Source organism: Vicugna pacos, chromosome 3 (genome assembly GCF_048564905.1).
Source record: "Vicugna pacos chromosome 3, VicPac4, whole genome shotgun sequence".
NCBI classification, from domain to species: Eukaryota; Metazoa; Chordata; class Mammalia; order Artiodactyla; family Camelidae; genus Vicugna; species Vicugna pacos.
The window spans coordinates 47380495-47408425 of NC_132989.1; the positions used below are offsets into that span (position 1 = coordinate 47380495).

General features: G+C 42.2%; 1 protein-coding gene and 1 long non-coding RNA gene across 6 annotated transcripts in view; one reads left to right on the top strand and one right to left on the bottom strand.

Moving 5' to 3' along the window:
• Window positions 1–27931, top strand: part of EFNA5 (ephrin A5) — a 267270-nt gene extending 239339 nt beyond the window's left edge. The window contains exons 3-5 of one of the 2 annotated variants that reach the window (XM_006207985.4): window positions 19327–19392; window positions 19790–19870; window positions 24742–27931. In XM_006207985.4, coding sequence (XP_006208047.1) covers window positions 19327–19392; window positions 19790–19870; window positions 24742–24863 — 269 coding nt within the window. In that variant the 3' untranslated portion in view covers window positions 24864–27931. The remainder of the gene's footprint in view (window positions 1–19326; window positions 19393–19789; window positions 19871–24741) is intronic. The other variant, XM_031673195.2, reaches the window with a different exon arrangement.
• On the bottom strand, window positions 4862–24865 carry LOC116278185 (uncharacterized). Of its 4 annotated transcripts, none has more exons than XR_012071256.1 (7): window positions 24754–24865; window positions 23979–24046; window positions 21413–21498; window positions 13468–13605; window positions 9329–9583; window positions 5236–5343; window positions 4862–5107 (listed from the first exon to the last, which is right to left on the bottom strand). It is a non-coding gene; the product is annotated as an uncharacterized lncRNA (long non-coding RNA). The 4 variants fall into 4 exon arrangements; XR_012071255.1 differs by lacking the exon at window positions 24754–24865 and adding an exon at window positions 24639–24745; XR_012071254.1 differs by lacking the exon at window positions 24754–24865 and adding an exon at window positions 24639–24745 and having other exon boundaries at window positions 21413–24046.

Sequence of the window (27931 nt, forward strand, 5' to 3'; positions counted from 1 at the left end):
CCAGTGATTGAGAGAAAACTTCATAAACCTCTTCCTTAGTAAGATGGTGGCAGAGCGGGAGGGGCGTGTGTGCTGGATGGCCGCGGCCGGGTTTGTGTAGGTGTCACGCCGGCTGCAGGTGCACACGTTCATACAGTTTTGTGCTGTGCAGAGAGTAGAGGCTGCTGGCTACTTATGAGAAGTAACAGTTCTGTGACTTCATTAGTTTTTCAAATTAGTATCACAGACAGCTCCCACTTTTCACCACCGTGCTTCCTGGAAATAGAATCATAAAGCAGAGTTGTAAAGTGCCTCCCATTTTCCTCCAGGAGTAATATCTTAATTGAGACTGTGTCTCTGACCATATATTTGAGAAAAAATAAATCAGAACTATGATCAACCCTCTGTCAGAGGCAAAGATGCAGTAGCTGTAACCTTCCACATTTATTCAAAATAGTAAAAATTATACTCTTTTCTATAACGGGGACATAAATGTATTACACACATTGATTTTACATGCACTCTGAAGGATATGTTCAGCAAATAAAAAGTTCAACTAAACTATTTCATAAATTTTAGCAGAACTAGCTATACTATAAGTTCATTAAATATTTAATCCCTGATGATTTGGTTCTTTGTATGTAAGAGGAGCTTTGGGGATGGTTGCTTTGCCCTAGTTATGTCCAAGGTGGTTTGAGTGAACGCTTTTTTCTCTTTTGATGAATGTTCCTGTGCCAGATCAGCCTGTTCAGTGTCCTTCTCCCAAGCAAGATGGACTTTGGCGGGCTACACGGCCTCTCTGAAATGCTAAAAGTAAAGCTCAGTTTCTTAAACGTGTACAATGAGGTGACTGAACTAGTTGGTCCCCAAGGTTCATGACCTTGAGTTTTGTGATTCAGTGACTTGAGCTTGCTGGTGGAGGTAAGGATGTAAAAGTGCTCAGTTTAGCTGTTGGGATGGTGGTGATGAGATTTGCTTCCAGGTCCGCACCACCTCCTTATGCACGTTCAGGCTAAGCAGGGCTGCCGCCACTCGGCACTGATCCAAATACAAGCTACCAGCGGAGACCTGCCCTCCTCCTTGGACTTGATACTAGGCTGATGTTTTGTTGTCACACCCTCACCCTTCACAAGAGTGCCGTGAAAAAAACATCCATCAGATTATTAGTAGAAGCTTTTTCAAAGGTACTTAAAAATCATTTTGCTTTATACAGATATGTTTTAGTGCATCTTAATTGAATATGGAGGAAGAAACCCCACTCTCTCTTGAAAAATAAGCCACCTACCTGTTCACAAGTACAGCAGCCTTAAGGGCCTGCTTACACTGTGGGAAGCTGACATGCCTGCTCAGTGACTGGCTTTTTTATTCTACTTTTTCTACTCCAGACCTGATTTTGTGGGCATTTATGGTAGATCAGTGAGCAGACAAGCATTTTTTGAGGGTGACCTTGTCTTTCATTTTGTCCTTTCTTTCCGTCCTTCATTCAACAAATATTAATTGAGTGCATATTGCTGACCAGATATATTTTAGACTCTGTGAATACAGTAGAGAAAAAAATTGGCAAAAGCTCTGCTTTAATAGAACCTACATTCTAATGACGAGCCAGGGGGTGGGGAGGGGGATAAACAAGCAAAGAAATAAAGATGAAATATGTCAGGTAGTTGGTAAATGCTGTGATGAAAAAATAAAACAGAGTAAGGAGATTAGAGACTGTAAAGGTAGGGAAATCACTATTTCCCATATATTTAATATATAATATATTAAAATATATTTATAGAGGGTCATCTATATATAAGGTTATCAGTGTAATTTCATATTATGTAATGATATGTTTATATAATTATATAGGGGTGATAGAAAGTGAGTGATCAGGAAAGGGCTTTCTAATAGGTAACACCTGAGGAGGGACCTAAAAGAGTAGAGGAAGCAAGCCATGAGTTTGTCTGGCAAAAGGGCTTTCTGGGCAGAGGGAAGAAAAACCCCAAGGGCCTGAGAAGAGTTGTGTGCCTATATTCCGCATGGCTGGGACAGGGTGGACGAGGGAGACCTCTGTGAACATGTGCAAGTGTGTGTGATGGATCAGAGGGCGGGGTCCTGGTGGACCACGGTAAGGATACAGGATTTCACTCTGAGGGAGATGGGAGCCACTGGAGGGCTTTGAGCTGAGGAGTAACATCTGACTTGGGTTCTGCCAGGATCACCCTGGACTCTTCATTTGCCCACAGTAGAGCAGAATCCTTTGTTTCCCTGGTGGATGGGATCCTTTGGCTTCAGTCCATGAAGGGGAAGACTTTTTGAAAAATAGATGGTGCAGAAAAAATACTACATGAGCTGTTGAGTAGGGCAGTCATAGATCAGATACCTGCACTGCGAAGGAAAAAAGAAGAAATAGAAAGATACAAAGTCACCCTTAGCGCACCCTATTAATGACCTCATATCCTTATTGAATTTAAGGTAAAAATTAGTGACTCTGCTGCATGTTATTTTTCTGAGGCATCCGTAAAGCCCGTTGACCCTGTCTATGTGTGACCCCTCCCCCAGACAGAACCCTCTGTTTGGTTTTGGATAAGAGGAATTTCTGCTTTACATGTTAATTTTGGTTTCTGTGCTACAACATTGTCAGCTAATTTACGTCTCCTCTGGGCCCAGGCTAAGGCGCCACACGGGTGGGAGCAGGCAAGAGCTGCCCAAATCCCAGGGGATGCCGTGAGGTCAGAGACAGCAGTGCCAGGCTGAGAAGACTCTCCTCTCGTAGGCTGTGTGTACTAAGGACGCTGCCAATTTTCTGTTTTCTTTTGGAACATTGGGTTACTGTGTGTTATTTCCTCTTTCCTCCTGCAGTGGTGCGTGTGGGTACTTAGGAGTGCATCAGTTACAGTCATACAGTATTAAAAGGCTTTTTCTTGACATGCATTAGGAAATATGCAAAGGGCATGTGTCTGCAGCAAAACTCTCACTTGGTTTTTCTTACTGAAACCCATTGCGAATGCTTAACATTACACTGTCAAGTTCCACTGAGTTTTAACCTAGCCCCAGACTTTTTTGGAAGGACTTATAAGAGCCTCTGGGAAATTATGAAACAAATATTTGAAGTGGGGCTGTCATGAAGAAAAGTAGGATTTGTAAGCTGAGGTTGTACAGTTTTGGCATCAGAAAGACTTGGACTTGACTATCCGCCCTGCCATCCACTAGCTGTGTGTGTCGTCAGCGAGCTCCTTATCCCTCTGAGCCTCAGTTTCCTTGTCTCTAAAATGAGGATAATAATACCTGATTTGCAGAACTGTTCTGAGGATTAAATTTAATAAACCTGGCACAGTGCCTGGTGCATAGAAATAGTAGATAAATGGTAGCTATTATAATAATAATATTATTATGCATCCTGAAATGAAGTTCCCTCCCACCAAGTTCCATATCAATTAAGAAATAATTTAATGTTTCTAATTTGTATTTGGTCAAGCTAAATAGAGAAAAAGAAACATTATGGGGAAATAATATTCTAGAGTAATTGGTGCCAAAAGAATCCTAAAATAAAAATACAAGTCTTGTTATTAATCCCTTAAAGCAATCATTTGTGGCCATTCTGTGACAGATTTATTGACCACAGCATTCATTTAGAAATGCGAACCTAATGAGAACTTGGCCATTAGTTGTGATAATGGTCTGTCATTCTGAGCTTGAACCACGTGTACTTATTTGGCCTCCCTTCAAAATAATAAATTATTTCAAACTCATTTCATTTCTTGAAAAATGTCCCTATGATTTAGATCATGCTTGGGATTGTATGAGTATTCCTATAATCCATCATCCAAAATAAACTATATGACTCTGGGCTGTTTCAAGATTGAGAAACTTCAAACATTTTTTCAGAAATTGCATGAAGGGTTACAGAAGTTTCTCAAGCCTCTGATTTATCTTTTTATGCCTATGTTTGATTGTTATTCTGTATTCAGGTTTATTTTCCTTTTAAAATAGCTCTGCGCAAAGAGAATATACTGCTAAATACTATTCCAGGCGAATGTTTGCAGATGCAAATGACTTCTATTTAAGGAGCCTGTGATTAAAACTTGAAAGAATGTGGCCCTAGAAAGCATGTGAATAACCTTTGAAAAAATCTCACAATGGAACTGAACATGGGATGTTTATAACCTAGGATTACAGCTGTGAGGGTGTGTGTGTGAACACACATGTTCAACATGCTACAGAGGACCGCACGCTGAAACGTGTTAGTCTGATTCCACTTGAATTTAGATAAAGTAACTACTTTATTATCAAGAAACTGTAATGTGGAATCAACTAGAAGGAACTCGTGTTCCATTTGCCTGTGACAAGTGAGCCGGACAGTTTCCGCAATTTCATCTTTCTTCTAAAGACAAGATATCTTTCTGATAAGTTCTTCACTGGGCCATTTCAATCTCTCATAGGTGCTTTGCGGCTCGAGTACATTTCATTTTCTTCACTTTCTGAGTGCTCACAGAGCAGGCTGCTAATAGTGAAGTCAGAAAAGCTGGGCTCATCGGCAGACGTGTTTTTTCATTCAGTCTATTTGTGCCCAGGGATGACCAGCTTTCAGGGTTCCTGTTCTCGAGACTAACCTCCTGGGGTCGCCTGAGAGAGCAGGACAAGCTGTGTGTCTCACTCTGGTGGGATCGTGTCTTTCACCCTCGGGTGCTGTTGGTGGTCCCGGCTCCCGGCCCGCATCTGGGTTCTGGAGAGCAGCCGGGTTCAGGCCCCGCTGAACAGGAGAACTAATGAACATGTCATGCGCGTTTCGAGTCTTCCAGGCCCTGGCACAGCTGTGGCCCTTTCCCCCCCTGCTGCGAGGCACAGCACGCTGGCCATTTGTTGGCAAGTTCATATTTCACACTGCAGGGAATTGAAATGATTGAACAGACAGAAGAAGAGGTTTATTTGCAGTAGCCTGCGTATCCCCAGACTCTGATTTGGCATAAAACATCTGCTTCCTGATCTGCTTCAAGGCCAGTTCCTTTCCTCCGACAAAGGTTACGACTTCAGGCAAGCTGTGCTTCCACTGGCAGGAGGAAATTTGCCCGAAGACTTGATTTAGTCGGAATCAAAGCATCCTGCCACAGAATTTCTTTTTTCAATTATCTCTGAAGAGGCAGCCAGACTGTAAATGTAGCGGTGTAATAAATGTAATGAAATAAGGCAGACACTCCTTTCCCCCCACCCCCGCTGCTATCAAGGGGAGGTCCATACGCAGTTGGGAGTCCACGCCCGCGAGCCCGGGAGACTTACCTGGCTACCTGTCAGCACGTGTGTCTCGGCAACAGCACATTGTGGGGATGTCCCTTGGACGTGTTTTGGCTCATTGGCGTGAGAAACAAGCGCATGCATTGGTTTCACCTGCAATGTTTACATCTTTCTGATTATAAAAGCAAATCGGCATGATGCTGAATGTAATGATTACTATTTTTCATGGTGAGGAAGCTTCATATAGCCTTCGTTTTGTGGTATGGTCCTAATTACTAATTATGTTTACCCTCATGATTTTGTTGTGCAGAGTCATATGTTTTGTTCAAGACAGCCCTTGCTAGCCTTAAAGACATATATACAAAATTAAACCCTGGCATTTTATTATGTTCAAGCAATTAGATGCCATCCTCATAATGAGAAACATGACATCTTCATCGCTGCTCTCTGTATTTTCTTGTTGTTTTAATGCAGACATTTACCAGAATTGAATACAGTCTTCCTCCTACACACACACGACACACAACACACACACACACACACACACACACCCTAATTGAATATCTGCATATCTCCAAGGAGTCCTGTGGGTGAAACCATGTATTCATCTTCTTTAGTTCTTAGGCCACTTTGGTTTAAGAGTAAGAACTGGTGCTTTTATGAAGTGCCTTTTTCTATAAAGTCAAAACCTCACAGCAGTGCACAGAAAGCCGATGGTATAAAGGAGCTAAGTAGAGTCTTTAATAGAGAGAGCTGGGTTGTAAGTGTTTTTGTTCCTATGGAGCAGATAGATTTGGCTCCATCTGTTCCATATTCATAACAAAGGCGCGCACTTACAAGAGGGCCAACTTCCCCAGAGCCGCCTGGTAATGATCTTTTCACCAGAATGAAAGCATCTCAGCCCGGTGGCGTGGCCCCGAGAAAAGCAGCTAGCAGGGTCGCCCTTCAGAACCCCGATTTCCTTGAAACTCAGGTTGACATAAATTTTCCCAGTACGTAGAAGGAATGAAAAATAGACTGATTTCTCATCTCTCTGCAGCACTGTGCAGTTGGGAGGTTCAAAATGTGTGAGTTTTACCTCCCCTTTATGCAACCACAAAACATTGGTAATTAAATAGTATGGGGGGAAGTTTGCACTTGAAGTATCACAGGGGAGAGGCTGTTCTTCAAACTTCTCAGTTGTTTCTATTCAGACTTTTTAATCTTTTCAAAACTGAGGTTAATAGAAATATGAGTTATACCAAATAAGGAAAAACCCCTGTTGAGTTTTGTAATTAGCAAAACTTCAAAGCCAATTTCAACCAAGATCTCTTAGATTAAAAAGATAAGTTGACCTAAGAGTACGTACTTTTTCTTCTACTAAGCTGAAGAAAAATAAAATGAATTTTTTTTGCTTAAAATGCCATGCTATATACAAAAAAAAAAAGTCCTATTTATATGACATATGGAGTCAGCATCAAAATGTAAGTGATCCCTTAAAACTTAAATAGCATGTTGGTATTAATATCCTAGCTGTCTGATAAATGCTTGTGTTTATATGCTAGCTTCACAAGCTTCTTAAGAAATAGGAACATAATTTGAAGTATGCTTATCCTCTTCTCCATTCTGTGGACTTTTCAAATACTAGAAGCTTCTAAAAATACAGCATTGATTTATTAATATACTTCATATTAAAGTCATAACTGTAATGTATCAAGCCTTTATTGTCTATCTTGGTATCATCTCTGCATTATCTGCTTACTAAACTAGGCTTTCTGGCAAATCACACAGTAAACAAGTATCTTAAAAAGTTTGTTGCAGCAATACAGTGGGCAAAGTTTTCATCTAGCTACGAGATTGCTCTGCATTTTAGCAAGAGGAAATACAAAGGTAATACTCAAAGAGAGTGAAAAACATAACCGTTCAGTCAGTGAAGATTTCAACACCTTGGTCCCTTTGGTTATTTTTTGTAATGTAGGGACCTGAATATTTCTGGCTTATCCAGGAGGTGTATGCTCTTTTTATAGTTCCTAGTATAATTGGCAGTTAGAGATTTGTTTGTTTCCTGGTTTATTGTCTGTATCCCAATTAAACTGTAAACTCCAGAAGCAGGAACCATTTTTTAATACTCCACAGTGTTTCCAGAACCTGACATAGTGCTTGGTACAAAGCAGGCACACAAAAAATATTTTTGAAGGAATAAATAAATGAATGAAGTATAAACTGAATAAGCCAGAAATAGTCAGGATAGTTTTTGTCTTTTTAGTTTCGATTTAAAATTTGACATTTAACTTACCAAGTAACAAGTTGAAGAAAATAATTCTTTAAATTTTCAAATTTTGCCTATTCCGATTAGTTTATACATCTTATTATGTTATATGTAAGATGGGTAGATTTAGGTATTTGGCTCCATTTACAAACTTGGTTTAATTAAATTCCTTTAACCATTAAAGATTTAATATATTCTCTTTTCTTTTTAAGTACTTGAACTGACTATAAAACCTTCCCAAGTACTTAAGTAATTCTTACCATCATCATAATTTAAAGTTAAAAATAAGAGGTTTAAGCTCTCTTAAATGTTTTAAAACTGCATGTCAACCTAAAATTTCACTTAGTCACAAGTCTAAATCAATTGTTCCATTACATATTTTAAATTGGAATTACATGTCTGACCTGTTAATCTAAAAGGCCAAAGTTTTCGTACACTTTTAAGGGTTGTTAACGTTCCACATTCTCAGATGCTTTTTAACACAAAAATTACTAGCTCTGTGGTTTTGATTCTCTTAAAAATGCCTCTACTTAGTTTTTAAACTCAGCTGCGACTCAAGTAGAGTTACAGTCCCTACACACAACTTTGAGGGTACGCTCTCATGTAACGTTTGAGGTACCATACCTTGCCAGGGCTTTGAGGGTTTCAGCCAGGAGGGCTTGACTCTCACCTCCGATCACAATCATCCCAGCATCACTTTCCTATTCTTACTTAAGCAGCCTGTGGTCAGCTGGATTCTAGTGACACCATGCCTTTATTCTCCTGTGCACTGGAGGGGCCTGCAGCCCCTACACAGGCTGATCATTTGATGAGATTCTGCATATCTTTGGCTCTAAAGATGCCCACATGTCTTATCTCTTAGACCACATACTCAAAAACATGAAAGTAATAACCTGCTTGCATCTTGTATGTCTCTCTGGGTTCTGGCTAGTAGGTCACGGTTTCCAATATCATTCCATAAGAAGGAGCCAGCAGAGAGGGCAGAGGAACCCTCTGGGACAAGGGATTTTTTTTTTTTAATTCCTTAACTGTTCTCTTCACTTTTTTATTCTAAATGCTGAGTTGCAGTTTCTATTTAGGCAACAAATCACTTTGCAGCTATACAGATTTTTGTTACCTGTAGACCCCTCTTCAAATCTTTATTGAACACATGCTAAGAACAAAGCAGTGGGCTCCCCAGAGGGAGCCCCCAGGGGAACTCCTCACTCCAGCAGCAGAGATGCCATGTAACAGCCAGCTCCAGGACAAAACAGGATATGGGGGATGTGCTATTAAGGGGTCAGAGACAGATCAGTGTAAGAACCCACAAGAAGGATTGTGTGTTGGAGAAATGGAGACATATCTCACATGGCCAGAGGGAGCTGGGGTTTGAAGAGGCAAAGGGAAACCATGTGAGAAAAGGGAGACAGGGAGGTTCTGGGAGGAAAGATTGTTGGGACTAGCTATTAATATGGATTAAAGGAGAGAAAAGAATAAGAGAGATAAAGAAAGAAACCGAGATTGGGGCGGATTATGCAAGACCCCGGCTGCTGCGCCGCAGGGTGATGCCAACAGCAGTGCCCAGCCGTTAACTTTGCTGGGAACGGTCTCTGTGTGGAGACAACCAGGGCAGACCAGAACTCAGCCCCTATCATTCGCTTTGACTTGATGCATTCTGTCAACATAAATTCTCCATCGAGGAAAGTATGTTTTGGTGGGAAACAAAGTGTACCATCCTGGTACCCAAATAACTCCCTCCTTGGTAGAACCTGACGTTCACAGAGAGCATATTAATTTGCTCAGGCCTCTAGGGTTCCATTAGGAGCCCGCTGCCCAAACACACAGCTCCTCCTGCTACTGACTACGAAGAACAACCAAAGAAACAACTAATCTGTGTAAAGAGATACTTACCCAAATATGATGCAAAAGAATACAAGAGACAGGACCAGGACCTGCTGCCAGCAGCACAGCACCCGCAGCAGGCGTGGGCAGGTGCCGCGTCTGCACCACCTCGGACTGGTTTTACTGGGGCTGTGGCTGTGGCTGTGGCACGGTTAGTCTGTGTGGCTGCAGCGGCCGTCTCGGTGCCCAGCCTGGTCGCTTCTCGGCAGGATTTATGTCCTCATCTTTGGCAGTGCCCCTCTACCATAATAGCATGCTCACACTCTGAAAATGGGTTGAAAAAAGACCTCACAGAATCTCAGCATGATTTTCAAGAGGGGCAGGGTCTTCCAGTGCCCTTTTCATAGTCTCTGAACTCTCACCCCAGCCTCTGTGCACATCCTCACATAAACCCCCTCGCCCTCCACCCACTACATACACAGAACTATGGTAGAATCCAGTTTTTCTAATTGAGGCTAGAAATAAAGGGGTTTTGTCCCTCTGGTTTTCCTTATGCCTCATAGCTTTTTACCACAACTACCCAGACCAGATCCCTCCTCCTTCTCCTGTAAATTTGCACTTAAAACCAGAGACTGCTTGCAGAGGGAGCAATACAGACAGAGCTGATGGCATCAATCTGGGGAGCAGTGAAGTGATATTCGAGATCTGTAGGGATTTGTCACCTGAGTTTCCAAGTGCAATATAAAAGTTCACAGCCCCTCTAAAGTAGGTCATACTTCAGCTCTTCTTCTAGAGGGGAAGGCCCCCAGGGAAACTAGGTGGGTTAACCAGCTGGCTGAAAGGCACAGAGTCAGTCAGACTGGGTAAACCAGGGAAGTTCAGGCCACCATTGTACACACACTCAAACCACGAATCCATGTCCCTTCGAGGCCCTTCACCAAGGAGGACTGGGATGAAAGTGGGATGAAAGGTTCAAAGAAACTATTAACCTTTTTCTCGGGGTTTCTTTGAATTGTGTTGACTTGATGATTTCTTAGTAATTTACTGTCCTATATTGACAGTGACACTGTTCTGTTAATGCTGTACGAATGAGTAATGGGATTTGTGGCTGTCACTGCTTACCAGTTAACAGTCACCCCAATAGCATATTACATGGGTGACCCAAGGAGCCTGTGGTGAAATCATCACATACATAGTTCCTCTCTGGCATTTGAGGAATTCTGCATTCATCTGAGTTGTCATCTCTGTTGTTACTACCTTTATTATGTGGCTTCGAGCTGAAGAAGTTTGTTAGTCATTCTGCCTGTTTTCTTTCGTCAGATTATACTTATTTGGTAGAGCAGATGAAATTCACGAAAATCACCACAAACGAGAGATAAAGAAAGATCTGACCTTAATGGTCTGGGACATCATTTCAGTAGTACAGCTTCAGGCAAACCCAGGTCTCAGAAAATAGTTAACAACACTAGTTTATAATGGGAAACTTTTTTTCCTAACCATTCAAAAATGTTCAGTGAATTTTTAAAAATAAAAAAATATCCAGTTAGGAACTTAACTCTGTTTCCTCGTGTTTAAAGGTTTTGTTAACAATTCAAATGATACCTAAGTGTTATTTTGCCCTCTGTGCCTATGTGGACTGGATTCCTTCAGTCGTATTGTAGAAAAAGAAGATAAAGTTTAGATTAAAAATTTGAGATTTAAGTTGACTTAAATTTTTCCTAAAGAGAATTAGAAATGCTTCTTATAGAGGATATTTTGAAACCATTCTCTGAAATCCAGGGTTTTTGTTTTTGTTTTTGTTTTTGATCATGCCTTAACAGATATCAAAGTACAAGGGACGTAGCTTTCCTCAATAAACAGTAGAAACAAGTTTGTTGTCACTGAGCTTTAAAAAGCAAGTAAAAGTTTGTCCACACTTCAGATAAATGTGCACAAAGACATGATAATACCTTGTTTGTTTATTCCTAGAGATCAGTGAAAAGAAACTTGTCCTCAGCCATTTGTTTGAGGTTGCTAAGAAAAAGTAATTGATCTATGAGGCTCAGCTGCTGGGATTTCAATAATATTTAAGTTAGCGTTTGCAATGAGAACTTTGCCTAAGGGCAGAGAGATGGGGGGGCGATGGGCCGAGGGTGTGGGTACCTCCTAATTTCTCTTCTGTCTGAGGCTGCACAGCTGGAACTCATTTTACTTCTCTCACCCTGAACTTTAGTCTAATTTTTCGTCCCTGTGAAGTTCCCTGGTGTTGAAACCAAGTTTTAGTTTACAGAGTGCACACTACCCTTATTTTATTGTTGGAAACACCCCTCTTCCTTTTCTAGATTTTTTTTTTTTTTAGAAACACCCCCAGAACCATATCAAAGTATCTGATATTTACATGATACTTTAAATTTCTCCAAGGCTTCCACCTTTAGTTAGTAACCTTGTTTCCAAGTTTTACATCTGGGACTTTGACCTTAACCTGCCAGGGAGTTAAGTCTTGAGACACCGTGGGCTGCGGGGGAGGTGAATCGCGTGGGCAAACGTAGCGTAGCCGGCTGCTGAGGTCGCTCTTAGGACGCAAGCGTGATACACCCGGGGCCAAGAGCAGGTTATGAAAACATGTGACTTTTAGATCTCAAAAGGCAGACTGGTGAGATGTATTCCATCATAACTGGTGATTTCATTCTTAATAAGAAAATCAGGTATTGTGCTGCTTAAAAAAAAAAAGTCAGATAGCCAGCTGCAAATTGTTGCCTGGGTCTTCTTTCAAGAGGCCTAACTTTTGTTTTAAGATGTTTTTGAGGATCTGGTACCCATTTTCCAAGAAGTCCATATGGCTCTAGTTAATGTCTATTCTATTCCCACAGCCTCTTCTGTTCCCCACCCTCCACCCACGTACACAAAATGGATTCTGTTGATTCATTAAATTCTAGAAGACATTTTCAGTAGTACCACTTATTTAAAGGGGCTTTACTTTTTCTGTATTTATTGTGAAAAGAATATTGCTTAATTCTGCCATTACCTGTCTCATTTACATATACCTGTGTTGTACATTAAACCACAGGAATATCTACACAAGGAAAAACTGGGCTCTGGTAACAACTAATAACCTATCTTTTTTTTTTTTTTGACTTGCACAACGTGAGAAACATTGCCCATGGCAAACATAAAGGAAAACTGCATTAATGCCCCCACACGTGCTCATTTCTTTAGAAAGACGAAAGCAGCCGATTTTTAAAAACAAAATTTCCCAGAGTACCCAGAATGACAAGGGACACAGAAAAGGAGAAGGATTTGGCTAAAGATTTGAGGATGGATAAGGTTAGGCAGAGAGATGATACAGTGGACCAATGAGTACATTATTGGGCCTGAAAATGGGAAGAAAATATGATACAAGAGTCTCACCCCTCTCCTGGTATACTTTCAATTAGTCATGAAGAACATTTGTTATCTTGATTACATCTGAGTTGGTTAAAATCTCATAACATGTATATTTAATTTGATAGCCTATGTAAAATAATTAAGTTTTTTGATACAAAGAGAAATTTTAACTTATTATTCAAGTTCTTTTATTTCTGGTGTCTTCAAGCTCACCTTTATATTCTACTTCTCATATATGAGGAAAGGTCTTCTCTCATATGACTAAGTTTACGTTTTGGATCACATCTCATCTGGGCCCACCCAGCAGCGTGGAGTTAAAGTGAGCCTAATTACAAGCAGCAGCCCAGGACCGCTACACGAGCAAAAACAAACTCAGCGGCTTGGGGAGGAAAATGAAAAACAGTTTTTAAACTCTGGCGTGAAAATAAATAGATGCGTCTCGTAGTGTTTCCTTAACAGCGGCTTATGATTACCTCTCTTCAGGGCCTATTTTAAGTGGCCGTGTAACAGGAGCTTAAAAAGTAAACTCAGTTATTTAGTCAGGAAGGGGCTGCTGTGTGGGACCCCGGGTGCACCAGGGCCTCAGTCCCTGGTCCTTGGTCTCAGGTCGGCTGGGGGGAAGCCTCTGACTGCACGGTTGTTTGTACGTAGCACTGTGACAGTTAGCTCTTGAGTAAACCAACCATCCCCAAATTGGTGGCTAAGACAGCATTTATTATTTCACAGTCTCTGTGGGTCAGGAATCCACGGGCAGCTTAGGTGGGTCTCTCTGGGCCTGGGGGTCTCCCAAGGCGATAGTCATCTCAAGGCTCAGCTGGGAAGGATTCAATTTCCAGCTCACTCACATGACTGTCAGCCAGACTCAGTTCCTTGCGGGTTGTCGCACTGAAGTGTTAGTTCCTTGCACGTGCTTGGCGCGAAGTCTCCTTCTGTTCCTTCTCATGTGGGCTTTTCCATTGAGAATCTCATGATATGGCACCGTGCTTCAGAAGCGAGAGAGAGACAGCAAGAGCAAAAGTGCTAAGGAGAAGGAATATGAAAAGGAATACACACACACACACACAGCTGGATCACTGTGCTGTGCACCAGAAATTAACACAACATTGTAAATCAACTATACTTTAATAAAAAATAAGTAATAAAACAACTGTTAAAAAAATCCTGTGACTAAGTAGGATTAAACTCAGGATAGAAGAAAGCTTAACAAAGAAAGAACATATGTAATAGATGCAGAAGAAACTTTTACAAAATTAACAGCAATTTATGATGAAAAATTGATGGTGACTTAAGGATTAAAAAATAATTTCTTCATCTAACAAAAAGCCTTGCCAATAACCCACTGTATACACAGGTTAAAAAGAAAGGCGTGTTAAGGAGAAGGAAGTCACAGTCTGTCTTTTACAGCATCATTGCTGTATTCTGCTCATTAGAAGCAAGAAACTAGGTCCAGAACACTCTCAAGCGGAGGGGAATACGCAAAGCGTGCATGTGAGGTGAGGATTGTTGACGCTAGGTCAGAAGCTGCCTGCCACACGCAGGATGCCATGTCTAAATGATGGGCCCACAGTGAATTTTGATGTGACTACTGCAAATACTTGCAAAATTTACAGCCTTTCGAAGTGCTGATTTGGGGGCCTTTCTGTATCAAATCAGCACATAAGTGCTGAGCCGTGCTCACCTGAGCCCCAGGAGACCAAGGAAACAGCTTTTCAGGAATGGGTGAAGTGGTGCCCCTGTCTGAGGTCATGGAACAGAGTGAAGATCAGCAACCCTTTATTCACATGATACTCTAAACACAGAGAACCAGAGGGCCCCTAGATTGTATTTCATTATGTGTTGTAAGGTTGTGATTGGTACTTTGCAGGTCGTTAGGGGGAAGAGGCCCTACGGATTGATTTATAAAATTGCTATTAAGATCACGATGTTGGAGTGCGCTTGTTTTACTGGTCCCCATACCCCTACTCCCAGCTTCCTGAGTCCAAAAGTACATTTTCAGCAGTAAACTGAGTAAAGGGATGTGAATTTGCATTACATGACAAATGTTTAAGACATGAGTTAAATTTCTCATTTTAATCTGACAAATTCTATTAGAAAATTCATCTATCTTTTTTTTCATTGAAGTATAGTTGATTTACAATGTTGTGTTAATTTTCTGGTGTCCAGAAAAGTGAGTTGGTTGTACATATATATTCCTTTTCATATTCTTTTCAATTATAGTTTATTACAAGATATTGAACCCAGTTCCCTGTGCTATACAATAGGGCCTTGTTGTTTATTTGTTTTAGACATAATAGTTTGTATCTGTTAATCCCAGACTCCTAATTTATCCCTTCCTCCTCTCCCCTTTGATAACTATAGTTTGTTTTCTATGTCTGTGAGTCTTTCTGCTTTGTAAGTAAGTTCATTTATACCATCTTTTAGATTCCACATTTAAGTGGTATTTGGTATTTGTCTTTGACTTACTTCACTTAGTATGATAACTTCTAGGTCCATCCATGTTGTTGCAAATGGCATTATTTCATTCTTTTTTATGGCTGAGTAGTAGTCCATTGCACACATATACCACATCTTCTTTATCCAGTCTTCTGTCAGTAGACATTTAGGTTGCTTGCATGTCTTGGCTATTGTAAATGATGCTGCTGTGAACATTGGGGTGCATGTATCTTTCTGAATTAGAGTTTTCTCCAGATATATGCTCAGGCGTGGGATTGCTGGATCATATGGTAAGTCTCTTTAAAGCTTTTCAGGAATCTCCATGCTGTTTTCCACAGTGGCTGTGCCAATTTACATTCCCACCAACCACGTAAGAAGGTTCCCTTTTCTCCACACCCTCCCCAGCGTAGAAAATCTGTGTGTCTTTATAGAAAGAGTTCAGGTCGAGGTTTTTCTTTACCTGTTGCAGGTTAATGTTTCTTTGTGGTGGCTAAAGCTCCAATTTGGGAACTTAGAGGTGAAATGTTGTTGTCGGTTGGCTTCTGGGGGACCTGTCAAGCCTGGATAACACCCCCTCTGATAAACACACCCAGGACACCCTCACACGCCCTGACAAAGCTATGCTGGGAACTCACACAGACCTCAGCTACCACACAGAGCCCTGCTCGTCCCTAAACTGTGGTTCCTCTGTGTCCCCAGCTGGGATGAGTACAGCACAAGGACCACACCAGTCTGTCTGATACATCTTTGCATCCGTAGTACCTAACAGGAAAGCTGGTACATAGTAGGAATTTTAAAAGCATTTGTGTGGATGGATAAAGCTGCTGTAACATATCATACATGGTAGGAGTTCTTTGCTGTCAGCTTTCAAATGTTCACTATTTTCTAAGGAAAGCAGCATAAGAATTTATAAATTTTGTCTTAACTAAGAGTGTTGCTTGTTGTAAAATGGTGTGTCTCTAGAATCACAGGGATTAATATTACCTACCTACCTCCTGACAGAAGCCAGGCACGTTTTAAGTTTCTACACCCCCACTCATGTCCATCTTCAGTCTTGCTCATAATTTGATCCTGAGAGAATTTTCTTTATACATTTACTTGTGTAAATATCACATTTTTCAATTCCTCTGTTGTTTGTGTTTGTAATGCTCAAGCCTCTGCTTTTTTTGTTTCTGTGTGACTAGTAAGGCACTTTCATGTTCCCTTGTATCTTCGAATATTACTAATAATAGCTCAGGGGTGTGGGGTTAAGAAACCTGGAACATAACATGGGATAGAGCTGCTACCCCAAAAGGGGAAGGGAAAAGACCCCAGTTCTTGTTGTAGCCGAAAGATAAGAATCCAAACGGGAGACGGAAGCATTGTTCAGCGAAAGATTTTAAAGGTTTTATTTAGCAAAGGGCGAGTACACCTCCAAGAACGGGAGGCAGGCTGATCCAAGGGCAGAAGGCAGTGGGCTTTGTTTGTTCCCTTCTGTTGTACCTTCGCTTAGAGGTGGTCTCTTGATTGACAGCTCTTGCCCCTGGCGTGCTTGGTCATGCTTGTCCCCTTTTGCTCATGTCCTTACCCATCATGCACACAGAATAACCCACGGTGGGGGGCCTAAGCCACAATGCTAATTGTATTACAATGAGCATTGGGTCGTGTGCAGTTAGGTCCTTGTCGATGCTGTGCAGTTGTGGCTGTCAGGTTCTAACTGGTTTCTTGCTGGCACTTGTTTAGAGGAAGTAAAGCCCCTTTAAGCTGAAAGTGGGCACACCACCATCTTCTGGACTCTGGACCACCCTCCCTCTCCTCCACCTATCTGCCCGGTGCCCCCGCTTATCTGAATACCTAACAGAGCCAAACTCTTACTTTTTTAAACCTTGCATGAAAATTGAGTTTTGCTGAAATATGGAAGAAGTTGTTTTGGTGTTATTTTTGATTTTCAGTGTGGTAGATAAGGAACTCAAGTTACACTGACGTAGCAAGGCACACCCTCTTAGGTGGGGTCTGAGGGTTAAGAGTTTCCGTCCTGAGCTTAGTCTGGAAGTTGTGGAGTCAACTGACTTAATGTGATCTGCATTGTGTACTCACATTATGTGTTTATTCTTTGCTTCGATTTTTCTAAGGATTAGCATGTAACAGTCAAACAGCATCATAAGGTACCAGTCACGTTACCCCATCATACAGCTTTTCTGGTGACAGAGAGCAGGTGAGGAAGTAATAGGGAAGTTTGATGGGGAAGGTAAGTCTTTTATACAACCAGAAGTACATTTTGTATCCTTAATTCACAGAAGCAGGCAGGCCATCCGGTAGCCAGGACTAACTGCCCCTCTGAGAGCCGGTGTGAGAACCTGGGACTCCTCCTGGGCAGCTTAGCGCTTGCTGCTGTTCAGTTATTCTAGGGCGCTCTGCAGTGATTTCTATGTCTATAATCTATAGATTATAGGATTCCTCCTCCACATCAATCTGCAAGAGCTGTGCTAACTCTAAGAAGTACCTTCACTCAAACAATTAAACATCTGATCCTGCCTGGAGCCTATTACATCTTACAGGAAGGATCATCAAGTAAAATCAGGTATTGCATGTGGCAAATCAAGTTCTCAGGGCTTGTAGTGAGTCCACCCTAGCTCAAAAATCCATAGAACAGCGGCGTAAATATCCATGTGTCACTTTTTCACACAACCTCTCATGAATAAGACATGAACTCTCTCAAGAATCCATAGTTTTTCTAATGAATTGGAGTCACCTACGTGTACTGTATTTGTGACATGCACATTTGCAGCTGGGGCCACAGGAGGGACACCATTTCCTGGATCAAACCACAGAGTACAAATATTGTGCCCTAAATAACACACTAGTTACTGTAAATGTCAGTAAAGGGAGTTTCTCCAACTTTGATTTAATGAAAGCCGACGGCAAAGCCAGCTGTTAGCGCTTCTTAACTGCTTGTCAGGGAAGGGGAGGATGGGAAGGGCTGAAAACATCTCTTCTGTGTACACTTTGGTCTTAGAATGAAGCACGTTTTCAACAGGTGTTGAACCGCGACACTAGGGGGTCCTTTCCAGCTTGATGTCTTTTAAGTGGTGACTTTGTAAGTTCTCTTCCAGGACGTGGACCCAGAGGGACAGGAGGAGATTTGTGGAAAATTAAGTTTGAAATTTGCATCTTGAACCCTCTCTCCTGCAAAATCAGCATTTTAGTCTTCTGGGCTCCCTATGAGGGACAATAAGAATACAAGAGAGAGAAGGCACACACCCCCTCGTCACTGAGGGTATTACCAAAGTAATTGTGAGCCATGTGTGTTTTGATTGGTATCATCTGCTTTTTCTGAACAAAGAAACCGCATGAAGCAGAGGGAGGGGCGTACGCAGCACTCACTGCTGTAATTTTTGTCATTTCTAGAATGCGTTTGTAAACATGTTTGTTAAGGGGTCTTACTGCCTTGGAAGTCCCTTGGACATTAGGCTCAGTTTGGAGGGGACAATCTTTCAAACGCAGGGAAGTTTTACAGTCTTATTATCTTGAAGAGGAGAAGAAAGTTTCTTCCTCAAATGATTTATAACTTGAAACACGTTGTCATGTTTTGGTAAGCCCACTTTATTAATTCCATCCTTCTCTGTGGCAAATTTTTAAAAATAAGTGGACCATTGCAACACAGTACTTTCTCAATAGCATATTGTACTTATAATAGCATGATGGAAGCTGCCGGGCTGGGTTTAGTCATATAGAATGTGGAGCCAAGTTCCGAGTTAAACCTCTAATTGAATTACCTGCAAAACACTGACAGACAGGCTTTCAGGACAGACAGAGCTCTGCTTTCCCCAGCAGAAGTAGGTCATGTTTAAGTTGGCCTGGCAACTGTCTGTTAGCGGTTCACCTTGGGCTCTGGTGGGCAGCGGGCCCCTGTTCCTGCAGGAGGAGGAGCCGCTGTGTGAAAGCAGGAGGGTTCAAACATTATCTTCTTATTACAGAGAAAATTGGTAACAGATCCAGTTAAATGGAAGAGCCTTTGAAATAAAAATCCAGAGTATTTTTCTGTAGATTACCAGCATTCCTGAAGGATTCTTTCTTTCTTGTATCAAAAAGGGAGGTTAGGGGTAGGAAAGGAGCCCTTTCTTTAGCAGTCAGTGTCAATCTGAAAAGTATTTTTGTTCTGTCTTCTGGGAGGGATTAGAGTGCGTTCCTGTCGGGCATGGAAGAGTTTACTGTAGACGCTCTGCATTGGAAAATGAAGAGTAACCACTGTCCTTCTCTCCTCTCGTCCTTGCTCTTTGTCTCTTTCACAGCCTCTGCAATCCCAGACAATGGAAGACGGTCCTGTCTAAAGCTCAAAGTCTTTGTGAGACCAACAAGTAAGTTCCGGGGAGTGAGCTGCCCAGTGTGGCTTCACTGCGCATGCTTTATTGTGTGGTCTGGTTCACAGCGGTACAACTTTTTTTTACTGTAAATCCTGTGTGGTATCTGTTTGGTATATCAACATCCATGTTTTAGTTTTCATCCTGTTTTTTCTCATCATTTTTCATGATGCTTTTATTTTAAGTACACAGCAGTTGCTAACTTGTTGTTTCTTAGACTGTTGTACGTGCACAGCAAATGGGAACAATACTGGCATTTGGAAACATGCCACTGATTGTAAAACAGTCTCTACATCAGTAAAAGGAAAAATTAGAGAGAAAGAAAAAGAAAGAAATGGGAGTTGAAGGGTGTCTTCACTAACCTATTTGGCTGTTATCTCTATTTTTGTTATAGATAGCTGTATGAAAACTATAGGTGTTCATGATCGTGTTTTCGATGTTAACGACAAAGTAGAAAATTCATTAGAACCAGCAGGTTAGTATGCTTAGAGAATCTCTTTTAACAAATGCATCTCTCTCTCTGGTGTTTCAGTACCTTTTTTCCTTTCTTCCTCTCTGCATGTTTGCATGGTAGACTTGCTCTGCTTTTGCTCATCGCTAGCAATGCTAATATGACTTATATTCTACCTCATCCCTCCAGTATCTTTGTGTAATGCATGTCAGAAATGATGACTTTTCTTTTTTGGACATGGGTTTGATATAATGCATCGTCCTAGTCTAGAAGCCCCATCAGAATGCTAAAATCTCACTACTTTTTGCCATATCCTCAGAGCATGCTGGTGAATCACTGAATGTTAATGAATCTGTTTTCATTGAAGACAGGAAAAAATTTCTACTGTGTGTGCTTATCAAATTTTACTTCTCTAGTACATCGAAATCTATCGATAGGTGTAATAGGGGAGGAGGAGGAGGAGGATTATTATTAATGATCACTTATGCCCAGAACAGATACATCCTCTCCCGATGCTGTATGCAGAGGATTTCTTGTCCACCCCCACCGCCCGCACCCCCTGCTGCTGCATGTGGTAGAACTGTTACACTCGGACTGCACACATACAATAGATTGCATGTAAACACATATACACAAAATCCTCTTTATTTTTGATGGAGTTTTTTACTTTTTAAATTAGCCTCATCATGCTCAGTTATTGGCTGGAGTTGCCTGAGAGGAATGTGCCCTTAGCTGAAAAAATGAAGCAGGTCCTAAATGGAACTAATGACTGGCCATTATTAGCCATCTGCATGTTTGCAGCTGAACAGCAAGTTCTTTCTTTCAGACTGATCCAAGTGACATACCTCCATGGTTGTCATACCTTCCACAAACCTTCATTAACCTAGACAACCTTATGTTTGTGCTTGGCTGATGGCAGTGCCCTGCCTCACAGGTGTAGAGGGTATCGTGACCAGAAGTGACCCCGGCAACCACCTACCAGTCATTTCCAACACACGTTCCTGGTTACCCTGGGTTCTTCCTAAGGGTGTCTGTGGGAATCAGAAAGGAAGCAGCAGCAGCTCTGGATCTTCCAGCCCTCGCACAGAGCACAGAGCACAGATGAGAGGTGTGGACAGTAAGCGAGCTCTCAGAGGCCTTAGTGACTCCCAGGGATCAGTCAGCTGCTTTAGAGAGCTACAAGGGCTGAGTGCTGACATGGAGACATTTTAATTGTGTCCTGAAAATCTAGAAGCATTACTGTGACTTTTCAAGGTACCAGACGCCTCACAAGCTTAAGGACCTTGGGCCATCGTGGGATCTGTGAGTTAGATGAGCTCTCTTTTAAGGACCACAGAGTCTACACTTTTCCTTTTATAACTGAGACTTGCCCAGGCCATGCAACTAGTTACACACAGATCCAGGTGTAATATTCACCTCTCTCAACTCCCACGCCACTGTTAGTACACAAGTAAGATTCTCTTATCATTACTAGACGTAGACGGCCATGAAGAGAAGTTTACCATTTTGGCTTTGTAAGTCAGAAAGACCAGTAGAGTTGGGCGTGTTGTTATAAACATAACTTACCCCGAATTAGATCTTTTTGATGCACAGATGCACAATGTAGGCAGAGCTTTCCAGTCATCTTTTTTCCCCCAGGTAAATTCCATTGCCTATCGAGAAAGCAAGAGGCTGTTTAGAAACATAACAGATTCCATGTTTTTCTCTGGTAATGAAGAGGCACAGTGAGGACTATTCTGACATTAGGAAAATTACCTTTGAATTCAACTAATGCTAAAACGCAAGGTACCAAGTTGCATTACTACATGAGCATATTTCACTCTCTCTTTTGGGAAACACTCTTTTTCATTGAGCACTTAAACCCATGATGCCCCTATAACTGACAGAATTTTGCAAAAGTTTGACAGAAGGTAGTCAGACAGTGGTGGTGGGGACTAGAAATGCAGGTGTACACACAGGAGAAGCTCCCTGAGTCAGTCATGACTTACATAAGACAAGGTTGAGCTATGATCCCCTGGCTGTATGAATGCAATGAGAAATTTGAGTACTTGCCTGTATTCTTTGGAAAATTCAGACTTGCAGCTCTGCACCACTGTGTTGGATGGCTGACTCTAGACCCAGACTAGATGAATCCAGCCAGGCTGAAAGGATTCTACTGCATGTTCTCAGCAATGTCTACTAATTCACCTGTCTTTGGAATGTATTTGTCTTTTTTGTTTGCTTGTACACTCTGCCTGCCAGTTTCCTATCATCAGGGACACAGGATGATCTCAGGGCCAACATATGCCCCATAATATGCTCCAAAGTATGGCTAGCGTTCTCTCTCTCAACCACTGAAACCCTCATGTTGTGGAAAACTGGAGCCAGGAGGCAAGACTTGATTTGGCATCTCAAGAGAACTATTTTCTTCTTCCAAGCCACCTTCACTGTTCCCAGTGTTGGAAATTCCCTGTGTTTAGGGTAATTTCCACTGGGATAGACTGTGCCTATGAATTCCTCCTTGTAAGTCTGGCATTGCTCAGATTTACCCAAAGAACAGCCAGTTTTCATTTTGCTTCTTGAGGGCCATAGAAGCTCAACACTGAGGCCCTGTTTCATAGAAGGATGCTCTGGAGAATCCTGAGCCAGGACCAGTACGTTATGGCACAAAGAGAGGACCGTGGTGCCCCAAAGTGACAGATTTTCTCCTTTGAAGGCAAGATGGTACTTACTGATAGGCTGCTTAGAAAAGGGCTAATTCCAAAGATGGCCATGATTTGAGGAGCAAAAGGCACATTTAGCCTCACTTTACTTACATGACAAACAAAAAGCTTTCCTCTCAAGGTTCTGCAACATTCATTCCCCCGTCTTGTGCGGCATGGGCCTAGAGCATGGACAGCCCTCGCTGAGCACCTGGATGGATGGGGAAGGCGGGCACCCTTCAAGCTCACACTGAGTATCTAAGTGTTACCTGGCACCTTTTATCAGTACACTTCCTGGGAGTGGTATCAGTACCACTTCCCCATGAAGAGGATCTGGTAATCTGCGAGTGAACATAAGATGAAGAGCCCAGTAGGTGGCCTAATTTCAGGTGTATAAATGTAAGTGGTTATTTCAGAACGAACCCTGGAGTCCTCAGGGTTTATGATTCTTTCCCAGTTAAGCATGAAGTGCTCTTAAAAAAGTGATTTGAATTCTCTTTTCAGGGCAATTGAGGGCATTTATGTCTCCTCCTAACTATAGATGTGATATATTTGCAAGGCTCAGGAAGGACAGAGAAGAGAGTCCAGAAGTGTTTGGCTACAGCACGTGGGGCTTTATATTTTCCTCTGCACCAATTTAACTTCCCATTCTCAGTTCCTAAACTTTATTCTAGTCTCCTAAGCTAATAGCCATTCCATGCAGGTTTGCTAGGGTCCAGGAGAAGATAGCACATTTGACCCAGGGATGCAGGAAGGCTAAAGTGGTAAGTGCGCTGCAGAGTAGAAGCCACACGGCTGAGGGAGCATTTCTAAGTCCATATTAGGAGTGAACATAACAAACAGAAACAGCCCACGTGAGCATCTGAAGCAGAGGCCCACCCTGAGCCTGAAGCGTGGTTGCTTTAGGACAAATAATACAGCGTGACTCTACCTCGCAATGAAAAAACATTCTTATCGTGACATGTGCGGTGTGAGGATAGAAATGAATTTACAATTAACAGTCACTCTATTAAGAGGCTCAAGGAGGTCGTTCAGGGGCATCTAGGGATGATCCTTCAAGGTCTATGATAATTGGGAACAACCTCTACAACCTCCCTTGTTCCCATTCCCTCTGACCCTTGAGTGAGTGCAGCATGATGGTCACTGAGATCCTACTGGAAGTTGCCCTGATGCTAAAGTAAAATCTACCACAGAACCCCACTGTTGGCCCCACACGGAGTTCAGAGAGCACTTAGCCTAGAAGCCCAAGGTAGGCAGGTGGAAGGAAGAAGCCAGCAGCCCCGGAGCACAGGGCGCCGCTTAGGCACGCCTCCGGTCTGTCTGTGGTACTAACTAACTGCTGCAAAGTTCCTGTTTCGAAGTTAAGCCTGTTAATCACGCAGATCGAGAAGGTGCTCCAAGGTCAGAGGCAGCCTTATAGGGCACTTTATAGCTAAATAAAAGAAACTTACCTCAGTTACTCCATTTATTGAGAGGAAAATTTGCATCCACGCCGATAATTTGTGTGCCCATCTTCAGCCTGATAAAAATAAAAATAGTCAAGTTCAAGTAATTTAATCCTGGCATTACAGGGTTTGTAATAGAAACAGCACCCTGACTGATTTCCCAATTGTAGGCAAACCAGTGGGTACAGATTTATTTAGGTTTAGTGAGTATGTTGTATAGCTTATTTAAAATGCTGTTGTTCTGGCATTTAATTCTTCATATTTTAAAATTCATCTAGGCATCCAATAACCAGGCATTCAACACTAATCCTGTGAAACCACTAAACAAGAGGAAAATGGGCAGCCCATTCTGGTTAACCACTAATATACCAACATTAACTGCATCCTGCCACCCCCGCCCCCTAACATTTTACTTGCTTCTCCATGACACATGGGGTTTAAAAGGCATATTCACATCTCAAGTTTGTGCATGGTGTGTTTGACGGCTAGCAGTCAAAGTAGCTCACGTGCCAAAGGTTACAGTGTGAAAACATTTTTCACCTCAGTTTTTAAGGAAAGTATGAACATTGCTGAGCAAGTCCAATTTTCCCTGCCTCTCCTTTGTTTGCTGTAAATAATGAGTGATTATGCAGACATCAAAGTCAATGGTGGCACAAGGTTCATTACCCTACTTTGCAGAGGGTGGCGAGGTCTGTTACCAGCAGGCTGCTGCAAGAGAGTTATTAAGGATGTGAAATCTCATTGGAATGTGTGCTTTCTATTTGAACAGATGACACCGTACATGAGTCAGCCGAGCCATCCCGCGGCGAGAACGCGGCCCAGACACCAAGGATATCCAGCCGCCTTTTGGCAATCCTACTGTTCCTCCTGGCGATGCTTTTGACATTATAGCACAGTCTCCTCCCGTCACCTGTCACAGAAAACATCAGGGTCTTGGAACACCAGAGATCCACCTAACTGCTTATCCTAAGAAGGGACTTGTTATCGGTTTTTTGGCAGATGTCAGATTTTTGTTTTGTTTCTTGCAGCCTGAATTCTGGGCAACAACTTGGGGCCAGGGAGAGCTAAAGTAGTTGCTGCCTCCCTCACCCCAGTCACCCCACCCCCGCCCTTGCCCTTTCTCACCTCTTCCAAATTAAATGGACTCCAGATGAAAATGCCAAATTGTCATAGTGACACCAGTGGTCGTCAGCTCCTGTGCATTCTCCTCCAAGAGCTCACCTCCGCTAGCGCAGCGTCCGCGGTACACGGACGAGGAAGGATAGTGGCAGACGCAGCCAGTGATGGCGAGGCCCAGGAGGGTTTTCCTCTCCCACACAGTACTTACGCCTTCTCCTTCAGGACTGGATGACGACCTTGCAGGGCGTCCTGTCACCATGTCAAGTCCAGAGGGGCGGTATTGAGACTAGATATACTATTACACCATATCCTCTAGGAGTGTATAAATGAACAGGCTTCTAAAAGGTTGAGACACTGGGTTGTTTTTTTTTCTTTTTCTTTTTAAAAAGATGACTGTCTTAAAGCATTCTTGACAGCAAAACTTGTGCTCCGTAAAAAGAAGCCTTTTTTTTTTCAAGGAAGCGGGTCGGGTGCCAGAATGCTAGCACAGAGCAAGTTGTGAAAACAGGTGTGGTGGGGGTATGTGTGAGTGCCTCTAATTTTTTTTGGTGACTGGTCAGTGCACACCAGATTTTTTTTTCCTTTGAATACAGATCACCATGGTGCTACAACTTCTTCTTTTTTTTTTTTAACTGAAAGAGGCATTTTTATGAATAAAGTGACCTTCCCCGAGGCTGAGAAGCCAGGGTTGATGAGTGTATACGGAATAGCTTTGGATGCTCCTCTGGGGGACAGTATGGACCAAGGAAAGGATGTCAGTGGCCAGAGGAGATGTCATTTGGCTTTGCTGGAGCGCCAGTGTGCTGTGGCCTTTCCCCGACTCCCACCCTAGTACCCACATTTTGCTCCACACTCCACGACTACGGGGGCTCGGACACCAACCCCTGTCCCCAGGACAGTCAGTCAGCACTACTGGGGAGGGCTAAAGGGAAATTTGGAATAAAAATTCCAAAGCTTGGAATGAAAAAATTCAAGAGTTGCTTTTATATTCCTTCCCTTTCTGACACAGCCTAAAGTTTAGGGGGAACGTGTTTATCTGTGGGAGATAAACAAGATGGAGTCCCAAAGACTTTAACAAAATATTTTTTTAAAAATCCACTAGAATAGAAAATACATTATTTAGATATACTTTATGCTGAGAGTGAGTATATATGCTTGTCCTATTTAAATTTGTGAGAAAAAGTGGTATCCCTTGATACATTTAGAAATATGGGGGGCTATCTTGTTTCATTGTGGGGGCGGGGCAAGAGGAGACTCAACGCAGGGTGACCCTGTTTAAAGAACCTGAGCATGGCCACAATTACCAGGAAATGCAAGCCTTGGGGTTTCTACTGATGAGGCTGTCACGAACTTTGAACTCCAAAGCCTAGATAGGGAAAAGTGTTAGACCGGTGGAAGAAAAGTCAAGCCTTTTTTTTGCTCTTGCAGGACACAATAGAAACCATGCCTTTCAAAACAAAACAATAAATACAATGATCGTATAAGATGTGAAAAACTGGAAGCATTCCAGCACAGTAAGGGTGTTTTCATATATTTTTTTTTAAATGTACATGTTAAAAAAAAAAGGGTCATGTTATGGATTGACTTAATGAATGGGAATTTGCTAAGAATTGTGAGTAGTTCTGAATTAGAGAAATACGTGAATGAAAGGCAGCTGTAAAGGCACTGCACCCTGGAGAGTTGTACACATGTCGAAATGTAATCTGGGCTTACCTGATCCGCCTGGAGTGGATGCTAACGCTGGGTCTGTTCGCACTTGGAACCGCGTGAGCAGGGTTGCCAGCCTCGCAGACACCATCGGCCCTGGTCCCCCGGACATCAGAACTGCTCTCGAGTGGCCGAGTCTTATCACAGAAGGCAGCCACCATTTCACTGAAACAGAAGTTCACAGCATTGGGTTCTTTTCTGCATTAACTAGTTATATACTCAGCACTCTCAGTAATGCTTTTTATTAATAGTGACAGGCTTGTTGGTCCAGTGGGATCTGGGTTGGGGCGGGGAGGGAAGATACCTTCTAAAGTGGATCACTAGTCAGAACCAAAATAATCCTGCATGTTCTATAACCACAAAGAAATCAAATGATCCTGTAATGATTCCAGTTAGTCATAACTACATTAGCAGTGCTAATTTCATTTTAGAAATGGTGACTTCTGTGGTTTTCTAGCATTTGTCTCTAACAAATGATAAAATAATTACTCATGGCCCTCTCTGCCATCGTCTTTCATTTTTCACAGTGAAATTAGACCCCTTTACTTCACCGTTGTGCCACGACAAATTAAGTGTAAAAAAAAAAAAAAAAAAAAGCAAGACTACCCACACCAGTAGACAGTGTGCTTCTTTACCTAGAAGTGACGTCATTGTAGGTAATGCTTGCCACGGAGTTTGAGAAGATGACTGGTATCAGACGGTTTTCATCTTGTCCAAGAAGTGCTGGTGGCCTTTTGTGATGGTGTTACAACCCTCCGGGGGCTTAGGAGGATGTTGATGCAACTTTATAGCAGCTTTTAATTTCAAAAACACTTCAAAAGTCTGAAGGGCAGCCTTTGCCGCCTCTCAGCCCCAGTCAGTCAAACCCCAGCGACCTTTGCCCCTGGTTGCCAAGGGCTTTGCAACATGAAGCAGGGAAATAAGGATCTGTCTGTTTAGTGGATACCGTGTATCCTTTAATAGACCAGGTAACGGTTCGTGTTAGTTTAGACTATTGTTTTGTACTGTACTTTCTTGGGTGGCAGAGGAAAGAAAAGTAAAACGTTTAAAAAAAAACAAACTGCGTTCTTTAAATTCTGTATTATTAGCAACCTCTGTTGTATATAGTGTTTGATAATAAAGTATTAATTTGA